We start from the raw sequence: 25,796 nt of genomic DNA, 5'->3' as shown, positions 1-25,796 counted from the left end.
TAAGTGGTGTAATAAGCTCTTTAGTGGTCTCAATAATTAGTAACATGAGATCGAAAGAGCACTTATTGAGAATCTGATTCCAGCGAGTAATGAATGCCGGATTGTCCATATGTAGTCTTGGTTCCTTCTGCACCCTCAGTCCCCGGGGTATTCTTCTTACTCGACAATACTCGATCAGAGTTGAAGCGTGTAATTCTGCTCGGGTGAGATGTTTCTGTGAGTTGATGATATCTGACCAAGATACAATAGGTAATTCCTCAGTCCCTGGGTCTGTGAAGAATGGAGCATCGACTAGAACAGCTTGAAAAGCTTCATCAGAATAACTGAAGGTCTGATCATCCGTACTGGTAGCCATTTAAATGCTCACAAATATAAGGAGAACAATCCTTGGCTGCTTGTGGATTGTTCTCCTTATATTTGTGAGCGGATGCTTGGCTGCTTGTGGGTTTTATTACTTGACATGTTTTTAATATTCCTAGTATTGGGTTGTAGTTGCTGAGTGACCTGCTAGTCAGCATGTCACCACTATGACAGCAATGAAATACTGCCTAGCATCATCATTCGGCCACTACTGTGGAGCCCGCAGGAGGGCTCTCATGTCCCTTCTGCTGGAGAAGATCAGGACTGGGGACCTTCCAAAATGGTAAGAAGGCATTCCAGAGATGAGATTAGGGCTTCCAGGGGTGGCGTTCTTTTATGTGTGGCGGGATTTGCTTTTTTTTTTCTTTATCCGCAGGGGTGGTGGAGTGGTGTTTGATCTGGTTTGAGGAGTGGAAGCATGGGTTCAGGAGTGTTTTATAAAAAATACGATGGCAGAAAAAGACCATAAGGCTTAGTCTGCCCATCTCTACAATCCTTACTACTCCCTCAGAGGTTCCCTATACTTGTTCCATGCTTTATTGAAATCATGAGATGGGGGTCTTGATGTGGGGGTTTGGCCTTCTGGAGAGCAGGCATTATCGATGGCGTTGGAGGGATGGAATCTCTATGCTGACTGACCCAATGTGAAAGGGCTGATTAGCATGGGGGATTTTGAGAAGCATCTAGCTGTGCTTTGGGGGATAAACTGCTTACTCTACTGTTTATACACTATTGAGTAAATTTTGTAATGTGTACATCCCAAAATTTAGTGTAGAGGCCATTTAAGTGGCATTTTAGCATGTAAGTTTAAAATATTCAACCTGAGTTTTGGTGTATATGCGCCAATGTTTCTAGCTTTGCCCTTCTTACAAGTTAAATCAAAGCTTTCTGTACGTCCCTCTTTCATTTGATAGGTATCTGCTTCATCAGATTTCACTGGCAGCCTCTCACAGACAGGGCAGTATTTTCAGACCTGCCACAGAAACTGGGAAATGGAAACTGAAATCAGATATTTCCTTTGTGTTTTTCACCAGCCACACCCCTTGTGAGTATTTTTCTTCTCTTACATATGCCCTCGGGAGACGGGACTCATCCCATCCAAGAGTGTGTCACAGCTAGCGGGGGACACTCTTTTGGTGTTACCATCTCATATGAGAAAAAGGTTCTGCTTGGAGTAGTTGCTTTCCCCCAGATTATTAATGTACTCAGACTTTGAAATTACAGGATTGTTCTTGTTGCCCCGAGATGGATGTATATAGCATATGAGCCCCACAGGTGCCAAGACAAAGGCCTAGGATTGTCTGATATCTTTAAGGTTATAATAAATCACTTATTCTGCATTAAATTATATTGGAAACCATATGTACATGACACAATATTTGAATAATAATTGCATCCGTTGACAGTACTTTCCAAACAGGTTGAATATGTATTGAATTATGATTTTTACCATCATGTGTGGATTGATGCTTCTGGATTTTTCTCTTTGTAAGGTGGCGATGCTTCTATTATTCCAGTCACAGAACATGAAGGACATCTGCACCTGCCTGTTATGCGTGCCCCTCAGTTCTGCATGCAAGGCAGTGAGGTTGCTAACCAGGTGCTTGCAGAAAATAACAAAAGAAAGATGGAAAACGTTGCAGACTCCTCTCCCACCAAACGAGTGAAATATGCTGAACAAGTGCAAATGGATTATTCTGGCATGCAAATGGCAGCTTCTGGAAATTCTGTTGAGGACCTACCTACAACGGCAGTAATAACTGGCCAGAGAATTGATCCTACACTTCCAAAAGTGGTGGATATCTGCAGGACTGGAGCAAAGTGTGTGCCAGGAGAGGGTCAGGATGCAGCCAGCCCCGGCGTTGGCTATCATTCTGTGGGATTGTTGCGGGTAAAACCGGGGCGAGGTGATCGCACTCTCTCCATGTCCTGCAGTGATAAAATGGCCCGCTGGAACGTGCTGGGGTCTCAAGGGGCACTACTTATGCATTTCCTGCAGGCTCCAGTGTATCTGTCAGCAGTTGTAGTTGGAAAGTGCCCTTATAGTCAAGAATCCATGAAGCGAGCACTTATTGACAGGTAAAATAAACACTTTGGGCCATGGGGGATTTCTAAGAAGAGCAGTAACAGAATTAAATTTTGGAAAGAATGTAAGCATCAGTATCATTGGTTTATAGTAAGGTCCATGACAAACATTGCTAACTGGCCAGGACATTCAAGCAGATAATCCTTACCTACAAATCCATGTCAATGTTGTTTACTTATTGCATTCTATATCCATATTTATTTATTTATTTTTATATACCGGTGTTCGATTTTACATATCACATCTGTTTACATTCCAACAAAAATGCAGGAAATCAAGCTTTTCCTTTGTCAATACATTAAATAATAATAAACATGGAAATTGTTAACAAGGGAGATAAAAACAAGGGAATGGTTAACACTAAGGGTTGCACGAAGGGGTGCACAAAGGGGAGTGCCCCTTTGTTGTGTCCTCTTCGGCGCGCAACGCGCGGTGCCTACTGGCTTGGCACCTTTCAGCGGTCCGGCTCCGGTTGCTATATGCCACTGTCTGTGTATCTCCTTCCTTTTGACTCTAAATTTTCTTTCTTTTTATTAGGGGTGAGGCAAAATGGTAAACCCTGATGCGTTTTCTTTCCTCCACATCCAGATGCCGAGATATTGGGTCCCTTCCTGATGGTTTTGAGGTTCAGGAGGTGAAAATTCTACAATCGAATATGCAGTTTATCCATGGTCGCTTTGCTGTCACTACCTCAGATGGTAGTGGGAAAGGGAAACTTGTTCCCTGTGGTGCAGGTGAGTTTTATATAGAAATGCTTTTGGTGCCAGAGTATGTCTGAAACATGTTATCTTAATGAGAGTAATCCTGGAAGGACGTGCTGAATGGCGGCTTGGCTGAATTGCTTCCCGCTTAGCTTGTTAGATCCTGGAGTCCCATGGTGTACAGGTTTCTCAACTATTAAAAATAACTGCCTGCTCGCTGAGGCAATATGGCAACTAAAAGGAAATCTGTGAAAACAGTTTTCATATCTTGGGAATGGTGCACTGCAGGACGTCACTTGACGATATGGTGGAGTCCGGAGAGCCTGTGTCATAGGAACTGGGAGGAGGCAAAGATGATCAAGCTTTTGTGGTTGGTAAGGCTGAGATATCTCCGCGTGCCGAATTCCAATCCTGTTTTGTGAATTAAAAACGGATATGCTTAGCGTAAAAAAGATGTGCTTCAAACTGCGTCTGAGCTCCTGGATGTCGGGAAGCGGGTTGAGGAGGTGGCAAACATAATTGAGGAGCAAGCCTGGGCAGTGGTGCAGGTTGCAGAAATCCATGGAGGAGCTGGAGAAAGCTAATGCAGGGCTGTGTGACAAATTGGAAGACCTTGAACAGGTCGAGGTGGTGTAACCTGCTCTTTAGTGGCAAATCGATTTTGGCTGCTGGATCAAGCCTCAAAACTGAGCAAGAAATCGTGATTGATAGGACACATCAATCAATCCTTGGCCGGCTCTTGGAGAAATAATCTGCAGGACATTGTTTCCTGTTTTCACAATCTTCCTATCGGAGATGAATTTAAGGCAGGCCAGGAAGATGGGAACTATGAATTTGCATGGTCATACTGTGGAGCTATGCAATGATTTGTCCCTCATGACTGTCCATAAGCGGAAAGAATTAAGAAATATAACCACTATTCTGTGTAAGGAAAGCGTTAGGTATTGGTGGCTATTCCCTTTTGCCCTAATATGCAGCACCAGTGTAGTGACTTAAAAAAAAAATGTAAACTGTTGATGAGGCAGCAAAAATACTACAGGCTTCTGACATAGCTGTTCGCCTGCCACGGAGTCAACGCCGCATCCTGTGAGAAGGGATTACCCTAAATGGCCGAGAGTGATGAAAGGCAGTAGTGGGTGGCTTTGGAGGAATTCTGGTGGTTCTACCTCTTCCAGAGCCCTAGATAAATGAGTTGGTGCCATCTCTACTAGAGGGCTTCGCCTCTACGAGCATTACTTTGGAATCTTTGAATGTATTCATGTTCCTACAGTTTGGTCTGCTGAGACTGATGTATTCTCCTGTCCCACATATTTTTTGTTTTTACATTTGGTCTTGGGGATCCAGTGATTTTATACGGTTATGATTTTGGGCGGGATTCAATATGGTGACGCCATTCTTCTTGCAGGTGGTGATCTGCATTGGTGGTCGCGGTTTTGGTTAGGTGGGGGGGGGGGCAGGGAGGGAGGATTTTTGTGTGCTGGTGGCTGGGTTTTTCCTGGCTGTTGTATTACTATTCTGAGTTTTGGTGAGGTGGGGTTCCAATCATTGATATTTATGTCATGTCAGTTTTTCAGATTAGGATGTTCGATGCTAATTCCTTCTCTCTGCTGCACCTGCAATGTCCCTTAATGTTAAAGGATTAAATTTGCCTTTCAAGAGGCAGATGTTCAGAGAAGCTGCTAACTTAAATGCCACAATTCTTCTCCTGTACAAGAGCACACTTAAGAATTAGGGATGAGAAGATATTAAAATCTTAAGATGTTCCCGCTTGTTTTCTTCTCTTATTCTACAATAAATACTGTGGGGTGGGGGTTTCATTTTGATTCTTAAGGTCCATTCAGTCAAGAGATTCATAGATGGACGGTTTATGGTGTTGCAGCTGAGGATTGATTCAGCAGCTTTCACAATTGTTAATCTATGAGCTCCCGGTTCTAGCTGCGGATTATTTTATGATGCAGTGAGTGATGTACTTGGCGAATGTCTGGAAAGAGAGATCTTAATATTTATTTATTTAAAAATATTTATATCCTGAGCCCTCCATTGTTCGGGGCAGGTTACATAAATCACATTAAAAAAAAACCCCCAAACAAATTAAAACACACAGTAATACTGCAAAATGAGTACCGGGGAAAAATAAATTAATAATGGATTGCAAAAGGCAATAGCCAGGGAGAGGATCACTATTTTATTTATTTTATTTTATTTAACAGATTTTATATACCGATGGTCGTTGGGAACATCTCATCAGTTAACAAGAAACAAAAAGTAGCAACAGGCTTTACAATGAGCATAGAACTGCTGAATATAGTAGAGGGGGTAAGGGGGGGTGGGATATGAAATTTGAAAAGGGGGGTGCACGGGGGGCGTGAACTTGGAAGGGAGGGAATAGTGGTAAAGATCAAGTAAATGGAAGTTACAGGCGCATACATTTAAAATCACATTTTTTACAAGGAGGAATTATTTACAAATTAAGTTACCATGAAATATAAAAGGTTATAATGATATATCATACTTCTATTTAGTTACAAAGGATATTATGTTACAGCAGAGATTATGTTGCAGGGTTATAAAGAACAAAGGGTCATAAGGGGCAACTGGGAGGGGAGACGGTAGAGATAAGAGTGGTGAAGGTGTGCAATTAGGTGTAAGCCTGCTTGAAGAGCCAAGTCATAAGGCTCTGCTTGAATTTTTTCGGGCATGATTCTTGGCGGAGGTGAGGATGGTAGTTTGTTCCATAGGGTGGGCCCAGCTAAGGAAAATGCCCGGTCTTTGGAGGAGCAAAGCTTTGTGAGTTTGGGTAATAGGGTATGTAACGTTGCAAGGTGTTGCTTTCTAGTGGGTCTGACAGGGTTACGAAAGGCGAGATGGTCTTTAAACCAGTGCATGTTTTGGTTGTGAATGCTTTTTAAATATCACTAGATGTCCTCCTTTGAATAATTCATCAGGGGCCAATGTAGCAAGGATGCTTAGAAGTAAACTTAAACAATTGTTTATAGATTGGGTTCAACAGCCGTTTGGAGGACTCTTCACCACTCTAGTCATAACTACACTTTTTATTGAAGCCCCATAATTCCTTTTCCTGCATTGGTTTTGTTTTTGTTTTTTTTAAGTAGACAAGCCCATGATTCACAGTGCACAACCAGTTGATATTGGTGTGATTAACTGTTCCAGTCATGCCCCTATATGATTTCGTTATTCTTTCACACACAAGGAGATGGGGGGAGTTTTTGGAGAATAAATGACGACAGTTTATTAAATGATAAAGACATATGTAAATGGCTGTAGAATGACATTCTGGGATATTTATGCTTTAATGATAATACAGACACTTCTCTGATAGTCTTGTGAGATTGCCTCAAAAGTGTTCATATGAGGGAAATTAATTTCCTTAGCTACACGAAAGATTAAGGGAAAAGATAAATCCAGATTATAACTGCTCAGTCTTATTTCCAATTTGGAATAATTACAAGCTCAAGGCGTCTACTCTTAGGAAGTTGGAAGATGTTTCGATTGCTATGCAGCCATCCTGTACCATAGTTTCACCTCTTGCGCAGCCTCCCCTCCACCAGGTGTCCTCAGCAAGCCCCACTCCCAGCTGCGCAGATCACACTTCCCTTATCATCTGATGCCTCAGCCCCAGTCCTGTTTAACCCAGTCTGTCCATTCCCTCAGGGCCTCTTCATTGAGTCACCTTAGCTCCTTGACCTGGTCACATGTTTCTCGCTATCCTGCCTTGCTTTGAGGCCTACTCTGGCCTCCTGCCTTGCTCCATGGCTTATCTTGGCTCCCTTGCCTTGCTCCGTGGCCTCCTGGGCCTCTCTGTCCTGCCTTGTGGCCTCTGGGCCTACTAGTTACCTTGCCCAGTCTTGTGCCCAGTTGGGCTTTCTTTTCCCTGTTGCCTGTCCAGTTCTGTCCTTGTCGTGCCCTGTCCAGTCCCTTGTATGTTTTCCCAGGCTATACACTTGCCTCTAGTCCTGGCCTTGCCCTCAACTCCAGCCTTGTCTCCAACCCAACCAGAACCTGGACCCAGTTCCCAGCCAGTACCAGGACTCAGCTCTCAGCGAGTGCCTAACACCAGCTTTCAGCCTGTGCCTGGCTCTAGCTATGATGTTCAGCAAGAGACAAGTCCTACCAGCCCTCGGAACCCAAGGGTTCACTCTGTGGGAGGGAGGGCTGGTTAGGTAGAAGACCAGCTCCAGTCCTGCCCTGCAGTCCTGTAAAGTTTCTGCAGAGATGTTCCCTAACTCCAGCCTCCCAGACTGTGACAGGAAACTAGAAATAAACTGTGTCTGTTAGATTTATTATTTATTTATTTATTTAAATCTTTTTCTATACCGTCGTTAAGGTGGGTACAGTCACAACGGTTTACAGTAAGGCACATAAAAGTAATGCTATTAAAATCTATCAGTTTACACAGGTGCCATAAGGTTCGGTAACATAGTTTTTAATTAATGTTAGTTGTTGAATGAATGTGTTCAACATCATGTCCAGGTCAATTCTATAGCAGTTTTGAGTCCAAGACTCATTCTATAATTGTAACTTATCCCTTAGTGATGAGTTCTATTAAAAACTACACCCTTACTGTTTGTGTGGGTGTTCATTGTTTGTACCTTGCACTTCCCTGGTTTCTATTCTCCCTTCTCTTTTTGAAAAGCTTGTTTAAAGAGCCAAGTTTTTAGATTTTTTTCTTAATGTTTTGTTTTCTCTTTGTAGCCTTAGTTCCAAGAGCATGGAGTTCCATAGTATGGGTCCCACTAAGTATAATGCCCTTTCTCTTACCTGGGTTAGTCTTCCTGTTTTGACTGATGGAATAGTTAGAAGTGCTTTGTTGGCTGATCTTAGGTTTCTGTTGGGGATGTGTACGCGAAGAGCTGTGTTGAGCCAGTCTACGTTTTCGTTGTGTATTAATTTGTGTATGGTGCATAGTGTTTTGTACTGTATTCTTTGTTCAATGGGAAGCCAGTGTAACTCAGCCAGTGTTTCACTAATGTGGTCTCTTTTTTTCTTTTTCCAGTTAATATTCTTGCGGCTGTGTTCTGCAAGATTTGTAGAGGTCTTATGGAGGTGCATGGTAAACCTAGTAGAAGGGTATTGCAATAATCAGTGCTTGCAAATATTAGCGCTTGTAGTACTGATCGAAAGTTGGCGGTTGTTAGAAGTGGTTTAAGTTTTCTGAGGACCATGAATTTGGCGTATCCTTCCTTTACTTTTATGGATATATGTTGTTTTAAGCTTAGTTCTGTGTCGATTATTACTCCTAGATTCCGTACTTTCTCTGCAAGTATTATTTGTTTGTTGTTATTGAGTGTGATTGGGTTGTGTGTGATCTCCATGTTTTTTTTTCTTTCTAAATGAAGGAATTCTGTCTTCTCTATAGTAATTACTAGCTCCATTTTATTTAATAGTTGTTTGATAATGTCTAGATACATGTTTGCTATGTTTAGTGTTTTCTCAATTGTATCGTTGATGGGTAATATAAATTGAATATCGTCCGCGTATATATAGTGAGTGATGTGGATGCCATCTTGCATCAGTTGCTGCTTGCTAGGTAGGTGCATTTTGAATTTGCTAATAAGGCTAACAGGTTGTTAGCTGCACCATTAAAGAATAAATTTACACAAGCATTTGTTAAGATAAAAGAATGTGGAGTTGTTACTGATAAGGCGAGGATTAGGGAGCAGTGTACACAATATTTTATGATAAGCTCTATCATTCTGATATCGTTATTGAGGATAGGGCCATCGATGCGATCTGAAGTTACGCAGGAAGGGCAGTTTATCCTTAATAAAGAGATTGCCGAACTTAAATTATTATGGGCTATTGGAGAGTTTAAATCAGGGAATGCACCCAGTTAGACAGGTTCTCTGCTAAATTTTATAGTGTACTTAGTTGTATACTTGTTGGTCCGCTAGCTCATATATTCAACTATTTATTGAATGAAGGTTCTTTTCTTCCTGGATTGAATGTTGCAGGTATTACTGTGCTACCTAAAGAAAGGAAGGACCCTACTTTTTGCGGATCTTAGAAGGCCAATCTCTGCTAAATTTGGACATGAAGATTTTGGCTCGGTGCCTGAGCCGTGTAGCTCTGCTTTTGGTTCACAAAGATCAATCCGATTTTAAACTGGGCGTATGGCTTCAGAAAATATTTGCAGAGTATTGAATCTTATTTGGTGAGTTAAAAGAGAACAAACGCCCTACTACTTACTGTTGATGCCGAGAAAGCATTTGATAGGGGATATTGGCATTTCCTATTTATAATACAGGAAAGCATACAAGGCTTTTGGAAACATATATTAACAACATAATGTCAAGCTCAATCCCACTACGAGCTGATATAATTCTATTCGAAATGAGTCTCACTACTTACTTTAAAAAAAACAGAGGATGGTTTGTTGGTAAGGAAGTTCTTGGCTCAGGGAAAGCGTTCAATTTGTTGGTATGACAAAGAGAGGGTAAACCCTCCTTCGGCAATGGCGCAATACAATTCATTCCATGATGTCTATGGAGTCTATGGCAGCACATTCTTCATATCAAGCCAAACTCAAGTTTTTAAATATTTGGGGACATTATATTTACACTCTCTCACATAGGGCTAGAAGTCTTGTTCAGAACTCTCTTTAAAATAGATAGCAACTTAATCCATGTAGGGTTCAAAAGAAAGGGGAGGGAGAGGGGAGGAGGTGGTAGTAGGGATATAAGAGAGGGAATAGAATAAATCTCTTACTGGCTGGGTGTACAAGAGTACGACACTCAGCTAGCCACAGATAATGGACTTATTGGGGGAGGCTTAAAATGTTTATAGATGCAGATAATCTGTTATTGTATATATTGGTAATGTTTGGGATTAAGAGAATGCTATGTTATGGTATGAATATGTTTCTGTGTGTCTATCCTGAATTTCAATAGAAATATTTGAACTAAAATACAGGAAAAGTTCAGGGTTGGTCTCAGTTTTATTGTGGATAACTCTGCTCTATGATAGGCCAGAAACATGATTTAAAGTTAATAGGAGCATTTAACAGGGATACCTGATGTCCCCCCTTCTTTTGTGCTGGTCTTAGAGCATGTTTCGGAAAAGATCTGGTGTTCCCGTGTGATTAGGGATATAAAAGTGGCTTGGTGAATGGAATTACAAGGTCTCTTTATTTGCTGATGATTTTTTATTCATCTTGACTAGTCCAGAGCCTTATATTTTGGCTTTAATTTCAGAATTGGATAACTTTGGATAAAACAGAAATATTGAGAGTGTCTCTGTCTTTCTCATGCTTTAACCACTCAGCTTTGGACCTGTTTCCAGTTCACATGGGCTAAGGAAAGCATATAATATCTGGGGGTCCGCATTTGTATTTGGCTAGATAAACTTTTTCAGCTTATTTATTTATTTAAAAGCATTTATTTATTTATTTATTTATTTATTTATTGTTTTTGTTATACCGAGTTTCATGACAGGCATCACATCAACCCGGTTTACAATTAACAAAGTGTGAAAGGCATAACGTAGCGTAATAAACAATATTCTCAATAAAAACCTTGAACTTTAAATACAGGGAATCAGAAAAGGATGTGAGAAAGTTACAAAAAACAGGGAAAATTAACTTGGAACTGGAAGAGGGGAGATAAAGGAACAGAGCAATATTTACATTTCAGCCAATTAATGTAAAAGAGTAACAAGATGAGTAAATAAGACTATGCGAATAAATGTGGCGGTATATCACTGTGAGATGGAACCTATGTATCTAGAAGGCTAAGTATGACACAGAATATGAATAAATATAACACAGAATTTAGATCCAGTTGTGCATTTAGATCCAGTTATATATATAACACAGTTATATAATATAACACAGAATTTAGATCCAGTTGTGCATTTATTACTCTAAGCTACAGCTTCCCTCCCTATCGGCCCATATAAACATGCAGAACCAATCCAAAGCACGTAATTTAACCCTGTACAAGTTACAACCAAACTATCAGGTCTATACTGTAACGTGCGGTTGAAGATTTCCCGTCTGTAACGTGCTGGGAGCGCACAATTCAGACGCGTAAGGCGATCCAGCGATACAGTCTCCAGTTTCACGCGTCCTTAGCGCTTCTTAAAACAGACGCATAACCCTTTCCGCACGCAGCATGTATATGATATGTAAATGAACGAATTAGCTGTATAATGAAGGAATTAGCTATTCCCCTCGGATACTGTGACGCGCACTCAGATTATCTCCTTTGTAACCCGCTATTTTGCCGCGTCCTTAACCTGTTAGTTTACCGCCTACCCTCTACTTGGTGTTAGTGTGGTGTTCGAAAATTAAAACGGGAATAAAGTGTAAAAAATGGGGGTAAAACCGTAAAGTGTAAAAAACATTGCAGCGTAAGTTGTTTATATATATATGTATAAATACCTGTCACTTTCCGAATCCCCCAGGCGTGCGGTCATCGAGGTGGCGGCGGGAGCCGGCGGGCGGATGGGCGCCCGTTCATCCAGGCGGCGGCGGGAGCCGGCAAGCGGGTGGGTGCGCGTTGGATCCAGGCGGCGGTGGGAGCCGGCGGGCGGGTGGGCACGTGTTCGATCCAGGCCACGGCCGGGTGGGCGTGTATTCATCCAGGCAGAGGGAGCCGGCGGCGAAAGCGGCCTCCGGCTCCCTCTGCCTGGATGAATGCACGGCCCCCGCCGGCAGTGAATGAATGCCCGTGCGATTTCGGCGCTCAAGGCCCCGTCCGGTCTCCGGTGCAGCCCCAGTCCTGTCCCCTCCTCCCAAAGCAAAAAAAAAAAAAAAACCCGAAAAATTAGCAAGGCTCGGGCCTGCTACGGTAGTCCCTTCTCCCTTCTCCTCTCCTCCTGATTTCGGCGCTCAAGGCGGCCAGGTGGGCGTGCATTCTTCATCCAGGCAGAGGGAGCCGGCGGCGAAAGCGGCCTCCGGCTCCCTCTGCCTGGATGAATGCACGGCCCCCGCCGGCAGTGAATGAATGCCCGTGCGATTTCGGCGCTCAAGGCAGTCACATGCCGTGACGTCAAGCGTCGTGATGTCACGCCTTGAGCGCCGAAATCGCACAGGCATTCATTCACTGCCGGCGGGGGCCGTGCATTCATCCGGGCAGAGGGAGCCGGAGGCCGCTTTCGCCGCCGGCTCCCTCTGCCTGGATGAATGCACGGCCGCCTTGAGCGCCGAAATCGGGAGGAGAGGAGAAGGGAGAAGGGACTACTGTAGCAGGCCCGAGCCTTGCTACTTTTTCGGTTTTTTTTTTGCTTCGGGAGGAGGGGACAGGACTGGGGCTGCACCGGAGACCGGACGGGGCCAGGGCAGGTAAGCGGGGGCTGGGGGAAAGTTTGCTGAGCATCGGGGAACATAACTGTCCACTTCCTGGTACCTGTCATTTGAAATGACATTTGAAATGACAGATACCAGTGTGGCCGTGAAGCGTTAGGCTCGCGAACCCAGGATACTGTATAGGCGCTCTATACAGTAAAATGGGTTGCGCAGGCCTAACGCTTGCCTAAGGCTTCGCAGCCGCGGCTTGCATTTGCATGCAATTTGAAGAGAGTATCGAGCGGTAGGTGAAGAGAACTGTGCGTGCGGGGAACGAGGGTGCGCCTGACACTGCCGCACTGTTTCTACCGCGGCCTTAGAGTATCTATCTGTATGTTTATAACGACTAAGATCACTATGTTAACAAGCGTATGAATTTTTTGAACACTCTGTTAAACATCGAAACTTTGTAAACCATTGTGATGGCGAAACCGGACGATATATAAAACTCGATAAATAAATAAATAAAATAAACTTGTGTATTCTCATCGACCAAGTTTTACAAAAACCAAACAAAATACACACAATAAAAAAAATCGATTGAGTACAACAGAGCCTGTGCAGAAGATAACACTAAATGAACAAAGAGCAGCAGCAATAATAGCAGCCCTTTAATTATCCATCCTTAATCTCTTCAGTGTGTCATGATTTGGATGTTTGGGGGAGAAATAATCCTTTATGGCTGGATACAATAGTTGCAGTAAAAATGAATGTTACCCCGTGCTTATTTATTTCAGACTCTTCCAATTGCTTTGCTTGATACAGCATTGAAAAAATGCCAGAAAAAGATCTTTAGTTTCATTTGGAAATGTAGACTCTGAGAGTAGCACTCCGGGTACATTATCAACCTAAACTAAGGAGGGGTTGAGAGTTCCCAATCTTAGAAACTATTATCTTGCACCTCAGATTAAAGCTGTTAATCGGTACAAGGCTTTTTAATATAAGCAGTGAGTACCGATTGAGCAGGTGGTGGCTGGGAACATTCTTTTGTTTGTTCCTTTGGTTGCCTAGGTGCTCTTGGTTGCCTTCATCTTCTAGGTCTCTGTATAAAGACCTTATGCTTGTGGGGTTTATGTAAGGTGAAATTGGAGGGACTAATTTTATAGGTCACCATTGCGATTTTAATGGAGAATTTATACTTGGGGAGACCTCCAATGACTTTCATAAATAGGATGGCCTTGGCAACTCTAGGTTTGGGCATTTAAGGGATGGGCATAGGATGTATCCCTTTGAAGTTTTACAGGAGAAGTTTCACTTATCAATGAGGGATAGGTTTCTGTATCATCAGGCGAAGCATCATCTGTATACTGTGGAAGTTAAATCTAATCTTCTATAAGGTCTACTTTGTTTGTTTCAGGTGTTTTGTGATGAAGAAGATAGTCTTAAGGGGTGATCTCTAAAGTTTATTCATCCTTAAATTGGCAGTTAACTAATAAACCAATCCATATTTTGGCCTGGGAAAGGGATTTATGTGTAGTATTGGAGGAGACGACTTGGGATTGTTCTTTATAATAGTTTGAACAATTTTGTCCGGCATTGACATCGGGATTTATAGTTTCCTGGATTATCCTTGGAACCCTTTAAAAGAAAATTGGCATTATGTTGGCCACCCTCCAATTTTCAGGTACCGTAGCTGATTTTAATAATAGTTTACAGACTGCTGATTGTAGGCTTGCAATTTCATTTTTCAATTCTTTCAGCGCTCTGGGATGTATACCATCTGGTCCAGGTGGTTTGCTACTCTGTTTGTCAGTTTGCCCTATTACATCTTCCAGGTTTACTGAGATTTGTTTGTTTCTCTGAATCATCATCTTTAAATATCACTTCTGACATTGGTATCTGCCTTAATCTTCCTCAGTAAAGACCAAAGCAAAGAATTCATTAATCTATCTGCTTTGGCCTTGTCCTCCTTAGAGCCTCTTTAACCCCTTGATCATATAATGGTCCAACTGATTTCCTTGCAGGCTTTTTGCTTCAAATGTATCTGAAAACATTTTTATTACATTTTTGCTCCTGTTCAAATTTAATCTTTGCAGCTACCCCTTTCAATGTTTTCCTAACCATTTTTCTCATTTTCTCATAGTCTCCCTTCTGAAAGTTAAATGCTATTGTAGTAGATTTCCTTTGTGTTCTTACTCCAGTTATCAAGTCAGATTGCATCATGTTATTAGCATTGCCAATTGGCCCCAAAACTATTACTTCATACCAAATCATGTGTTCCAGTAATGATTAGATCTAAAATAGCTTCCCTTCTTTTTGGTTCCTTTGCCAGCTTCTCCATGAAGCAGTTCTTTATTTTATCACGTATCCTGATGTGACATTTATCTAATCAATACTGGACGAATGGAAATCGTCCATTATTACTATGTTGCTAATTTTGTTAGCTTCCCTAGTTTGTTTGATTTATTTATTTTTAATAATTTATATTCTGCAGTTCAAAGCAGATTCCATAAAAACATACATAATAAGAAAGACAGCAGTTATATTAAAATACAGATTAAAAATTATCCCACATAATCATAATACCATAAAATACAAAACCAGTCTTCAACATAACCTAAAATTAAGAATAAAAATAAGCACATAATAAAATGGAAAGACACAACAATTCATAAAAATAACTAAAACAGAGAAGAAAATCCTCAAATGTCATCATCCTCACTCCTTCTCAAAGGCTTGCTTTCTTTTTAAATTGAACTTTTGTTTGTTGAATTTTACAAATAACAAAGCATCATTTTGTATAGAAAATAGGTTGCAGATAAAATCATCAAAAAAAGGAGAAACAACCTTAAAAATAGAACAAAATAGTGATGCACCTCTATGCAGTATCTAACATCAAGGGAATTCAGAAACCTAGGAAGTTGATCTTAATACACCATTAAAAAGGAAAAAGAAAATGAGAAGAATTCAGTGCCAGAGGTAGACACTATATACAAAAAATGGCATATACAGAATCATTAACTAGTGGTGTTTGCATTGCATAAGGCAATTTTTCCATCAAGAAAAACTCTTAATTTCCTAGCGAGTAGACAGATGGACTTAGGACCCCAGTACATTATGCTCTCCTGCCAGCAGACGAAGACAGGGCAAGTTGACGTCACAGTATATATACTGCTGCAGTGACCCCAGCCTGCCAATATTCTCTGTCTCCAGCAGATGGTGGACTGCATCTCCCTATGGGGATTGCTTCAAATTTTGGAAGGAGAATTTAACATAGAAAAAGAAAAGCCCCGCTCTCCTGCAGTGAAACCTGATTGTCCTTCCCCAAGTTGAGAATTCCTGAGGTGATTTCCATGGTCCCTCAGATGTGTGCCTTGGTCCGGTAGCCCACGTGGACTTAGCTGATTGTACAACTTAAAGGCAGTGGGTGTAGGAGGCTGAGCACAGTGGTAATGGCACATGCCCTCTCCCCCCGCAGCCAGAGTCCGTCTTTGTACTTAGCTGGTAACGACTGAGCTCGGGTAAGTTTAAAAAAAAAAAAAAAGGAATTAGAGGCAGAGACAGTGTAGAGGGATTTGCAGGACTTCCTCCGGTCTCCATGATCGGTGTGCCATTCCGACGTTGGTTTCTGCTCCCGTGGGGGTATGGGGAACTGGGCAGCCTGGCGGGTTGAATGACTTTGGTAGGCTAGGCTGCGGCAGCATTTTTGTGCACTTCTGTGCGTGCTTTACTGCCCTCGCCTTGCGCATGCGTTGTGCGCTCAATTTTGGGCGTACCTTTTGTGTGTACAAATTTTAAAGTTGTTGGTGCGCCCAGGCTTTGGCGCTCAGTTTGTGTGTGTATTTTTTTGCAGCGCTTACTTTTGGGGTGCCTGATTTTTGTGCGCATAAATTTTGTGAGCTTGACATTTTTTGCAGCATGAGCCGGCTGGATGCACATTCTCTGTCACCTGTGCACTGATGGTGCCGGTGAGCAAGAAACCTAAGTGCCTTTCTCTCTGTGTTGCCTGTCATATTCAGGCATCTCAGCCTGATGTGTCCTCTAACATGTGTCTGTGCTGTTTAGAGGCTCAGGGAGAGTTGTCTTCCTCTGATTTCGCTAAGCCTGGATCCTCCCAGCCTGATGATGGTCTGGTTAAGGCTCTGTCTGGAGGTACGCTGGATCTTGGAACTCCCTTCACTGGTTCCTCTTCAGGAGATGGCAATTGAGTGGGCCCCACTCCAGTTCCTTCTGGGTTTGGCCTGGATCCGGCTGCTTTTTTTGCTTTTTGTGTTAAACAATTTTATTAAATGCAAAAAGAACATAACAACAAGAACTGCACATTCAATTTTTCATTTGACCCCCCTTCGGAGTCCCCGTGTTATATCACCCCAACCGCCCACCAGAAACCCACCCCCCTCCCTAACCCGCCCCCTGTGCTACATGTCCAGTAAATGCCGTATTGGTGAAGTTCACCCAGACACCGAACAGAAATCAGGTCCATCAACAGTTGAGAATAAGACTCCTGGCCCGATGAGGTAGCGCTTGTAAATATTCCGTCCACACCTGTAGAAAGCGGCGACGTTGCTGGGGACTAGATTTTGAGGTCATATTATCCATTTGCATCATTCGGTGAAGATGGTTTCTCCACATCCAGTAAGAGGGACAGGAAGACTCTTTCCAGTGAATCAGGATGACCTTTTTCCCCACTGCAATTGCTTTCCGGACAAAGCAGCGGAGCCCTGGTTTCCGAATCACAGTATTGGGAATACAATCAAATAAAATTATGTAGGGTGAAATGGAAAGATTCACTGTTAACAACCCATTCAAATAATGCACAATCTTCCCCCAATATACTTGTATACCTGGACATTCCCAGAAGACATGAAGAAGAGAGCCAGTAGAACAAGAACAACGAAGGCATGACGCCGAAGGCGCCAGTTTCGCATAAAATGCAATTTGCGGGGTCACATAAGCCCGATATAACATTTTCAATTGCATCTCCCTATAGTACATGTTACTAGTGGTCTCCATCAACCTCTTCATACTAGCTTTAAGGACCCCAACGGGAACCTGAAACCCCCCATCCCGATTCCACCTCTCCGACACCCGGCGAAACACCTCATTCAAGGCCGCGGGGCCCAGCTTTTGATAGTAGACCGACAAGGAAGGCCCTCCTGTGGCTCCTAGGTGGAAAAACTTTTCCAACGCATTCAAGTGGGCTAATTCCTTATAGATTGCCGGTATTGCGTGGAAATAGTGACAAAGCTGCAGGTAGCCAAATAAGTGCGTATTCGGCAAGCCGTGCTCTGCCTGAATGTCCGCAAAAGAGTAAAAAGACCCCGAGCAGTCAATCAAGTGGCCCAACATGGTAATACCTGTCCGCTGCCAGTCTTGAAACACCTGAGACTGAGAGCCCGGTGTAAAATGAGGATTTCCCCTTATAGGCAATAAAAACGCGCTGTAGGCCGACAGACCCAACTTCTGAGTTTTTTGCTTTTTTTCAGTGTTTGCAATCCATTCTTTAGGTGCAGTCCTCAGCTTCACCCACTCCTGTAAGGTTGGATCCTCAGCCGGTGGCCCCTCCCTCTTCCAGTCCTATGTTTAAGCATCAGAGCACGCCTCTGTTCGCTGCGGGTAATCCCAACAGGAACCCAGATGGCACTGATGATGAGGTAGATCCCGATTCCCTGGAGGATGGAGAAATTCCTCTGGGACTGGAACTGTATAGGACCGTGTTGCGGTTCTTTTATAGAGATGAACTGCTGGCCCTGATTTCCCAGATCTTGAAGATGCTGGATGTTCTTGGTGCAGATTCCATGCCTGAGCCAAAGAAGAAATCCCATTTTGGTTTCCTTGTGTAAAGCCTCTTGTTTTTTCCCTGTTAAGGATGCCATTCAGGAATTGATTGATCTTGAATGGTGTGCCCCAGAGGCAAATTTCAAAGTGGGTCAGACATTGCAAGGCCTATACCCCCTGGATCAAGTGGTGAGAGAGCGTTTGCGTTTTCCCAAAGTGGATGCGCTGGTCTGTGCTGTCTCTAAGTGGACGACTATCCCTATGGAGGCAGGAGTGCCCTTGAAGGATGTACATGATAGGAGGATTGAGGGTATCCTTACTCAAGCCTTTGAAGCAGTGGCGATGACTTTACAGATAGCTTCTTGTTGTGCCCTAGTGGCACAATCTTGTCTGCTTCTCTCTCAGGAAGCTGAAGAATCTGTAGTGAATTCCAGAGCTGTTATGGAACCTGCTTCCACCTTTTTTCTGCGATGTCCTTATCTTCCCTAAGTGCCCCTTGAACCCCTCGATCATCCAATAGTCCAACCGACTCCCTCACAGGCTTTCTGTTCGGATATATTTAAAAAAATTTTATTGTTAGGTTTTGCTTCTTCAGCTAACTTCTCAAATTCTTTCTTAGCCTATCTTATCAATGTCTTACATTTAACTTGCCAATGCTTTTGCTTAATCCTATTTTCTTCTGATGGATCCAATTTTTGAATGACTGTCTTTTGGCTAAAATAGCCTCTTTCATCTCACTTTTCAGCCATACTGGCAATCGCTTGACCTTCCTTCCTCTTTTCTTAATGCGAGGAATACATATGGACTGTGCTTCTAGGATGATATAAACACACAAACTTCAGTTTTGGCCTGCCTTTTGTTGTGGGAATGTTTGAGGCAGTCCCATTTCTTGGATTTCGTGTACCCTTTGGCAACCGCAGAGGAGCTCTGGGAAGCGCCGAGGCAGGCGAGGAGTGTCCAAGCACAGGCTGAAGATGCAGGACCCTGGCCTCTGCCGAACCTGATCGCATCAGAGACCCAACACGCAATGTTGGTTTCTGGGGTAGCCCTCCGGCCACTCGATAGCCCTTTCAGACCTGCCGTACAGAACAGCAAATGCAACAGGACGGACAGAGGCTGAAGGGCAAAGACATAAGACGAAGACTCAGGATACGTGAGGGCTTCACACAAAGAGTCAGGATACTTGAAGGTTGAGACGAGACTCAGGATAGTTGAAGAATTGACACAAAGACTTAGGTTGATTGAAGAACTGAGACGGACTCAGGTTGCTAGAAGAACCGAGATGGACTCAGGTTGATTGAAGAGAAGGACTCCAATAGTCATAAATCCACAATTCTGAATAAGTACTGCCACATCACGCGCCCTACACAGCCAATCAGGGCTGGTCGCGGATCACACTGGTAGACGCGCCCTACACAGCCAGTCAGGGCTGGTCGCGGACCACGTTGGTGGTTCCCCACTCAGGTTGCTTAGAGATTCCACCACGAAGACTCTGAGGCCTGCACTGAGGCGCTTTCTCCACAGCCAATTAAGGCAAGACACAGACCATGCTGATACGGAACAGGATTATGCAGAGTTTGTTCATATGGACGGAGGCAAGCGCAAGGAGCTCTGAAGACCCATTCAGGATTAGGAGAAGGGACACAGGATCCAAGGACTCGGAGTAAAAGGCCCGGCGCGAAGCTCGAACAAACTCGGAATATGGAACCGGAGGCTAAAAGCTCGGAGATGGAACTCGGAGCGAGGAACGTAAAAGCAGAGGTCCTCTAGAGGCTTAAGCTGCCGTAGTGAAGGACATCAGAGATACTTGAAGATCAGGACGTGAAGACATCAGGATAATATAACATCAGGACTTCAGGAACTCTGAAGGACGAAACATCAGAATCTGGGTAGACAAAGACACAGAATCCGACGAGCGACCTTGACGAAGAACGAAGATAAGATGAAGACATGGAATTCCAACATGGAACAGAGTGCCAACGAGAAGCAAGATGGCAAGAGGTCCAAGGGAGGCCTGGATCCTTGCGAAGGCAATGAAGACAGGACTCTTTTGTAGGGCTGAAGAGGTGACTCCCACGATGACATCAGAGGAGCACCACTCCCACGCTGGCCCTTTAAATATGAAGAGGAGGTGCGGCCCCTCGCCTAAGGAGATGGAAGTGGGCAGGACCTTGGAGAATGGCGTCCCTGCTATTGAAGATGACGCAGGAGCAGGATTAGGCCTTGAAGCAGGCCTGACGCTGGAAACGTCAGCAGCTGAGCGCGGCTCCCTGCCATAAGCGAGACCAGGAATGAAGGCTCCTCCCCACGGAGGGGACAAGGTAAGGTGGGCAGCCTCCGGCCCGCATGGGAGTGCTGTCGGTGACCCCCTGCCGCAAGGAAACACCAGCGTCTGCGGCCTCCAGGCCACGAAGAAGAAGAGGTTAGCGGCTCCTGCCGCAAAGAGGAACGCCCTAGGACGGCCTCCGGACCATGAGGAAGCAGTGACCACGGCCTCCTGACCGCGAGACGGAGGGCGGATGTCGGCAGCCCCTGCCGCAACGGAAATAGCAGCAGCAGTGGTTCCCTGCCGCCGGTCGCGGCAGTGATGACAGTGGCGGCTCCAGCCACGCTGAAAGAGCGTTGGCGGCCTCCGGGCCACAGGAAAGGCTGGGAAAAAAAAAAAAAAAGTGAGGCTGCCAAGGAGCCGAATCGCAACACCTTTCTGCTCACCTATTTAATAGAAAACTCAAAACTGGTTTTTGCCTGCCCTCTGACTAGCTATTCAATACAGACACACAAACACACTAAATAATATACCCCGATAGTTTTACTTCTCCCCAATACTTTTAAGTTTTAAAAATTTCCCCAAGCAGTACTTATTGATTCTTTTCAGCCACCACCAAGGTAATCTTTTCCCCTGTGTTCCCTAAGAGGCAATGGATGAGTATTCCACAATTTGGGGCCTACATAAGAAATTGGCCTATCTCGTGTTCTCTGTAATCTTTGCGCCTGAGGATCGCAATGTATGTGGTGGATCATACTAAGTAAATATCTCTGTCACAGTACAATTAGTATTTGAATATAAACATTTATGAACCACTACTAAAATTCTAAATTGAAATCTCTATTTAACTGGAAGCCAATGTAAAAAATTTTATAACCGGTGAAATATGATCCAAATATTTTACCCCATTAATAAGTCTGGCAGTTGCATGTTGTACTAACTGCAAGGCCTGTAGCAATGTGCCTAGTAAGCCATCCAATAATGTACTTCAATAGTCTAAATGGCTTAATACGAAGGCTTGGGCAACAGTCCTAAATAATTCTGCTTTCAGAATATAACATAGTGGACATAACATTTTTAACTTATAAAAAGACTCATAGCAAATGCTGAATATATACTCTAAATAATAACTGCAAGTCTATATAAACCCCCAAGTTTAGTCTGAAATCATAAAGGTAGTATCTTACCAACATACTGCACATTTAAAATATTGTTTAAAGGCAATTGTTTACCAACCCTCAAAATCTTGGTTTTTGCAACATTTAAAAACAGACTGCTCTGAATCACATTCACAGTCTCCTAGATCTTTGCTGTTGGTGTCATACCATCCCCTTTACTCGGAACAAAAATCTGTAGATCATCAGAGTATATATTTAATATGACATTCCCAATATTTTCATCAATGCCTCAATTGGAGCCAAAAATAGATTAAAGAGGATGTTGACAAACAGGAACCTTGAGGAGCCCCCTGCCAACAAGTTTCCCCATGCAGAAGTTGAGGAACCAATCTATACTTGCTGTGTTCTACTTTGTGGAAGAAAGTAAACCATCTCAAAACCAAATTCACGTAACTGTGAAATCAGTATATTGTGTGATATAGCATCAAATGCCAAAGCAATATCAAATTGTAATAAAACACCTGAATGATTCTGATCGAGAATTGAAGTAACATCAGTAATAGCTCAGTATTATGGTTCTTCTGAAACCCAAATTGCCTATCTTCCAGAACAGAGACCTCCTCCAAAAAAATCCTCTAATTGAACTAGAACATATTTCTCTGATTTTTGTCAGTGGGGAGATTAGAGTCAGGTCTAAAATTTGACAAGTCCTCAAAGGACAATCTATCATATTTTATAATTGGGCTTATAGTTGCCACTTTTAATTGAGATGGCAAAATTCCCTCCATTAACAAAGTATTTACTATCATTCTTCTAATTTATAGGAATCCTGTTTTAAATTCCCAGTTTCTACGAAAAGGGCAAGGATCAGTTGGGATGAAGTAGATTTCAGGTGATCAATTATATACTAGTTATTTTCTTTAAAGAAATAGTCCTGAAATCAGACCATTTTTCTTCTGAATTTGGGCTCAAAGAAGGAGCCATTTGTTTGCAGAATACAGGGTGCATGATGGTACATCGATACAAAGTAGAACACTAAAACCCGGGGGAGGGGAGCAGCCCGCAAGCCGACTCACTCACCCAGCGTCATCAGTTATGCTCCACATAGCCAGGAAACACCATTACCACCAGGGTCTGCTTCTAAGCACACTCACCAAACCTTGTAGGCCTACGGTGGGAACCGATGTCCTCGGCGCCTCCTGATGACATCACACGACCAGGTATTTAAACCCCGGCTGTCAACTCAGAATTGTCTTAGCAAAAGGTCAACTACCCTTCCGATAGTGCGAGTTGCTGCTTGGTTGTGGGATTTTCATCTCTTCAGCTTGCCTTCCATCTCTTTACCCTTGCCTTTGTCTCTTCAGCCTGGCCATCCTTGCCTTCATTCCTCCAGCCTTACCTAGTTACCACTCCCTGCCCTTGGATGGATTATTGGTAATTGACCTTAGCTTGGACTCTTGTCATCCTTGCCTCCTGTCTATCGACCACAGCCTGGACACTCGTCCTTGCCTGTGCTTGCCATCAGCCACAGCCTGGACTCTCGTCATCCTTGCCTGCCATAAACCACAGCCTGGACACTCGTCCTTGCCTGTGCTTGCCATCAGCCACAGCCTGGACTCTCGTCATCCTTGCCTGCCATAAACCACAGCCTGGACTCTTGTCATTCCTGCCTGCCATGTACCTTTGACCTCCACCTGGTCCCAGACCTCTATGGGCTTCACAGAGACTGCCACCTGCCGGCCCCTAAAACCCATTTTTCTCCAGTTAGGATAACTGGCCCTAGATGGCACTCAGCTTGAAGGAGAGGAGGATGCCGGTGGCCACCGGATCAAGGGATCCTGGGCTGAAGTTAGAGACGCCGTGGGTGGAGCTTTGTGGAATGGAAAACTTAGCATCTGCAGGGAAGTCTGTGCCATCTGGAGCAACTGAAGGTACTGCCATGGTACTGCCTGAGGAAAGCCTGTGAAAGCCTTTTCAACTTAAAGAGACCATAAGTTTTTTCTTTAGAAGCTATATGACTTGCAGTAAAGCGGTTAGGTAAGAGTTTATCCGTTCAAATACTGTAGCTCAAGTACAGTCTAGTTACCAAGAATTTAATAACAGACTATACTTCTGTGAAAGATAATTGTAAGAAGATAGAACAACTGGAACAGAAGCTGACTCAATCCCAGGCTATTTCTCAGGTTAATCCACAACCAGTGGGTTATGCACCTCTACTAGCAGATGGAGAAGGAGCAAAGCTGACATCATGGTGTGTATGTGTGTATATATATATATTGGACATGCATGCCCCTGCTACGGATTGCTTGTTTTAATAAATAAGTAAAAAAGATAGAAAGAAAAGGTGAAAGAGGATTAACACACCACTTCTCCTGAGATGATACTTTATGGTCCCTCCCTCAGTTAAGTTCTCCTGAGGTGATATCTGGTGATCCCTCCCTCTGATATCCATTTCCCCCAGGAGAGATTCAGCTGAGAGGTAGAGGGTGCAGGAAGCCGAGCGCAGTGGTGAAGGTATTAGCCCTCTCCCTGTACTTGGCTGGCACAAGCTGAGCTCAGGTAAAGAGTTTAAAAATAAATAAGTTGAAAGAGATTTAGGGACCCTTCTTCTGTTTCTGGTCTCCAAGGCTCAGTGCGCTGATCCGATGTGTGTTTCCATCTCCGTGGGGGACTTGGGAAGTCACAGTAGTTTTGCGGGTTGAGCAGACCTTTGGACTAGGCCTGCTCTTTGGCTTCATTGCGATGCTGTGTGGTAGGTCAGGACAGCATTTGCCACTTTTTCTGTGCAAGTCACCTGCGAAAAGTGCCTATCTGTTCGCGCCTGCATGCCCAGACAGCATTCGAATGGACCGCGTGGTTGGACGTCCAAGTTTTGGGCGTGCGTTGTACGCGTGTTCAACGGAGTCTGTTTGTGTGTATGTGCTTATGTATTTAGGCATCCTCATTTTTGGGTGTCCTGTCCAGGCTTGCTGGGTATGGACGCACTGTTGGATGCACAGTTGTTCAGTGCTTGTGTGGTTGAGTGGAGGAATAGCCTAGTGGTTAGAGCAGTGGGCTATAAACCAGGAGACAAGGGTTCAAGTCCTGCTGTCACACCTTGTGACCTTGGGCAAGTCACTTTACCCCCCATTGCCTCAGGTACATCTGGGGATAGGGAAATACCTACAGTACCTGAATGTAATCCATTTTGAAGCGCTGTAAAAAGTGGAATATAAATCTAAATAACATACATAAAGTAACTGAGCGAGCTGCCTCTGGATGTTCTTTTTTTTCCATGGGGCCGGTAGCAAAGAAGCCTAAGTGCCTTGCAATTTGCATGGCTTGCCATATTCGGCCATCAAAACCAGGGGTTCCTTCTAATCTTTGTCAGCACTGCTTTGTACGCTCAGCACCAGTTGTCTCCAGCTGAGCCTGGCCATTCCCAGTAAGTTGGAGGAAGGGAACTGGTTTTGAGACTCCCCTAACTGGTTCGTCAGCAAGGGAGGGCAACTCAGTGGGCGCCAGAACCACAACCCCTGGTTTTGGTATGGACCTTTCTGCCTTCTCTTGGGTGGAATTTTTTCAGGGACTTCATTCCTTTCTGCAGGCACATTTGGCAGAGCCAGCCAAACCTGAAAGTTCAGGATCAAGCTGGTGGTACAGATAAATGTTGGAAGGCATCTTGTCCTGTTGCTGGTCACACTGATGGGGCTGAGGAAGGAGATCCTTTCTCCCTGAAGTATAGGAAAATTCCTCCGGGATTAGAACCTTATAGAACAACGTTGCGCTGCTTTCATAAAGATGAGTTGCCGGCACTAATCTCTCAGACTCCGAAGATGCTGGGTACTGATCCCATGTCTGAGTCAAAGAAAAATCCTATTTTGGTTACTTTGGTAAAGCATCTTGTTTCTTTTCTGTTATGGATGCTATTCAAGAGTTGATTGATCTTGAATAGGGTGCTCCACCTGATTCCTCCTCATTTTCCACACCTTTCTGGAATCCTGTTGTAGATTTTGGTATCATTGGCAAGAAGACAAACCTTTTCTTTTGCAGTGCTCCTCATGAAAAAGTTTAAAGAACTAGTCCAAGAACTGATTCTCAAAGCACAATGCTAATAACACCTCCCTCCTCAGAGTGAGCTCCTTTGTTGCCTCCCACTCAGCCGGTCACTCTAGGGCCCATACCAAGGGCATTCCATTTAATTAGACGTCACCTATGTTGAAATTCAAGGAATGGTCTAGGGTTTGGCAGCTAAGATTTAATG

General features: G+C 43.7%; 1 protein-coding gene across 8 annotated transcripts in view; it reads left to right on the top strand.

The window, feature by feature from the left end:
• ADAT1 (adenosine deaminase tRNA specific 1) overlaps positions 1-25,796 on the top strand; it is a 132,779-nt gene that overhangs the window by 44,724 nt on the left and 62,259 nt on the right. For all 8 annotated transcript variants that reach the window (XR_003857683.1, XM_029608243.1, XM_029608244.1 and 5 more), the window contains exons 5-7: positions 1,275-1,405; positions 1,854-2,439; positions 3,035-3,180. Coding sequence is in view for 7 of the 8 variants with exons in the window: in XM_029608243.1 (XP_029464103.1) it covers positions 1,275-1,405; positions 1,854-2,439; positions 3,035-3,180 (863 nt within the window). In the remaining variant the exon portion in view is untranslated. The remainder of the gene's footprint in view (positions 1-1,274; positions 1,406-1,853; positions 2,440-3,034; positions 3,181-25,796) is intronic.

Source organism: Rhinatrema bivittatum, chromosome 7, assembly GCF_901001135.1.
Source record: "Rhinatrema bivittatum chromosome 7, aRhiBiv1.1, whole genome shotgun sequence".
Taxonomy (NCBI): Eukaryota; Metazoa; Chordata; class Amphibia; order Gymnophiona; family Rhinatrematidae; genus Rhinatrema; species Rhinatrema bivittatum.
This window is presented reverse-complemented; position numbering and strand designations above follow the sequence as displayed.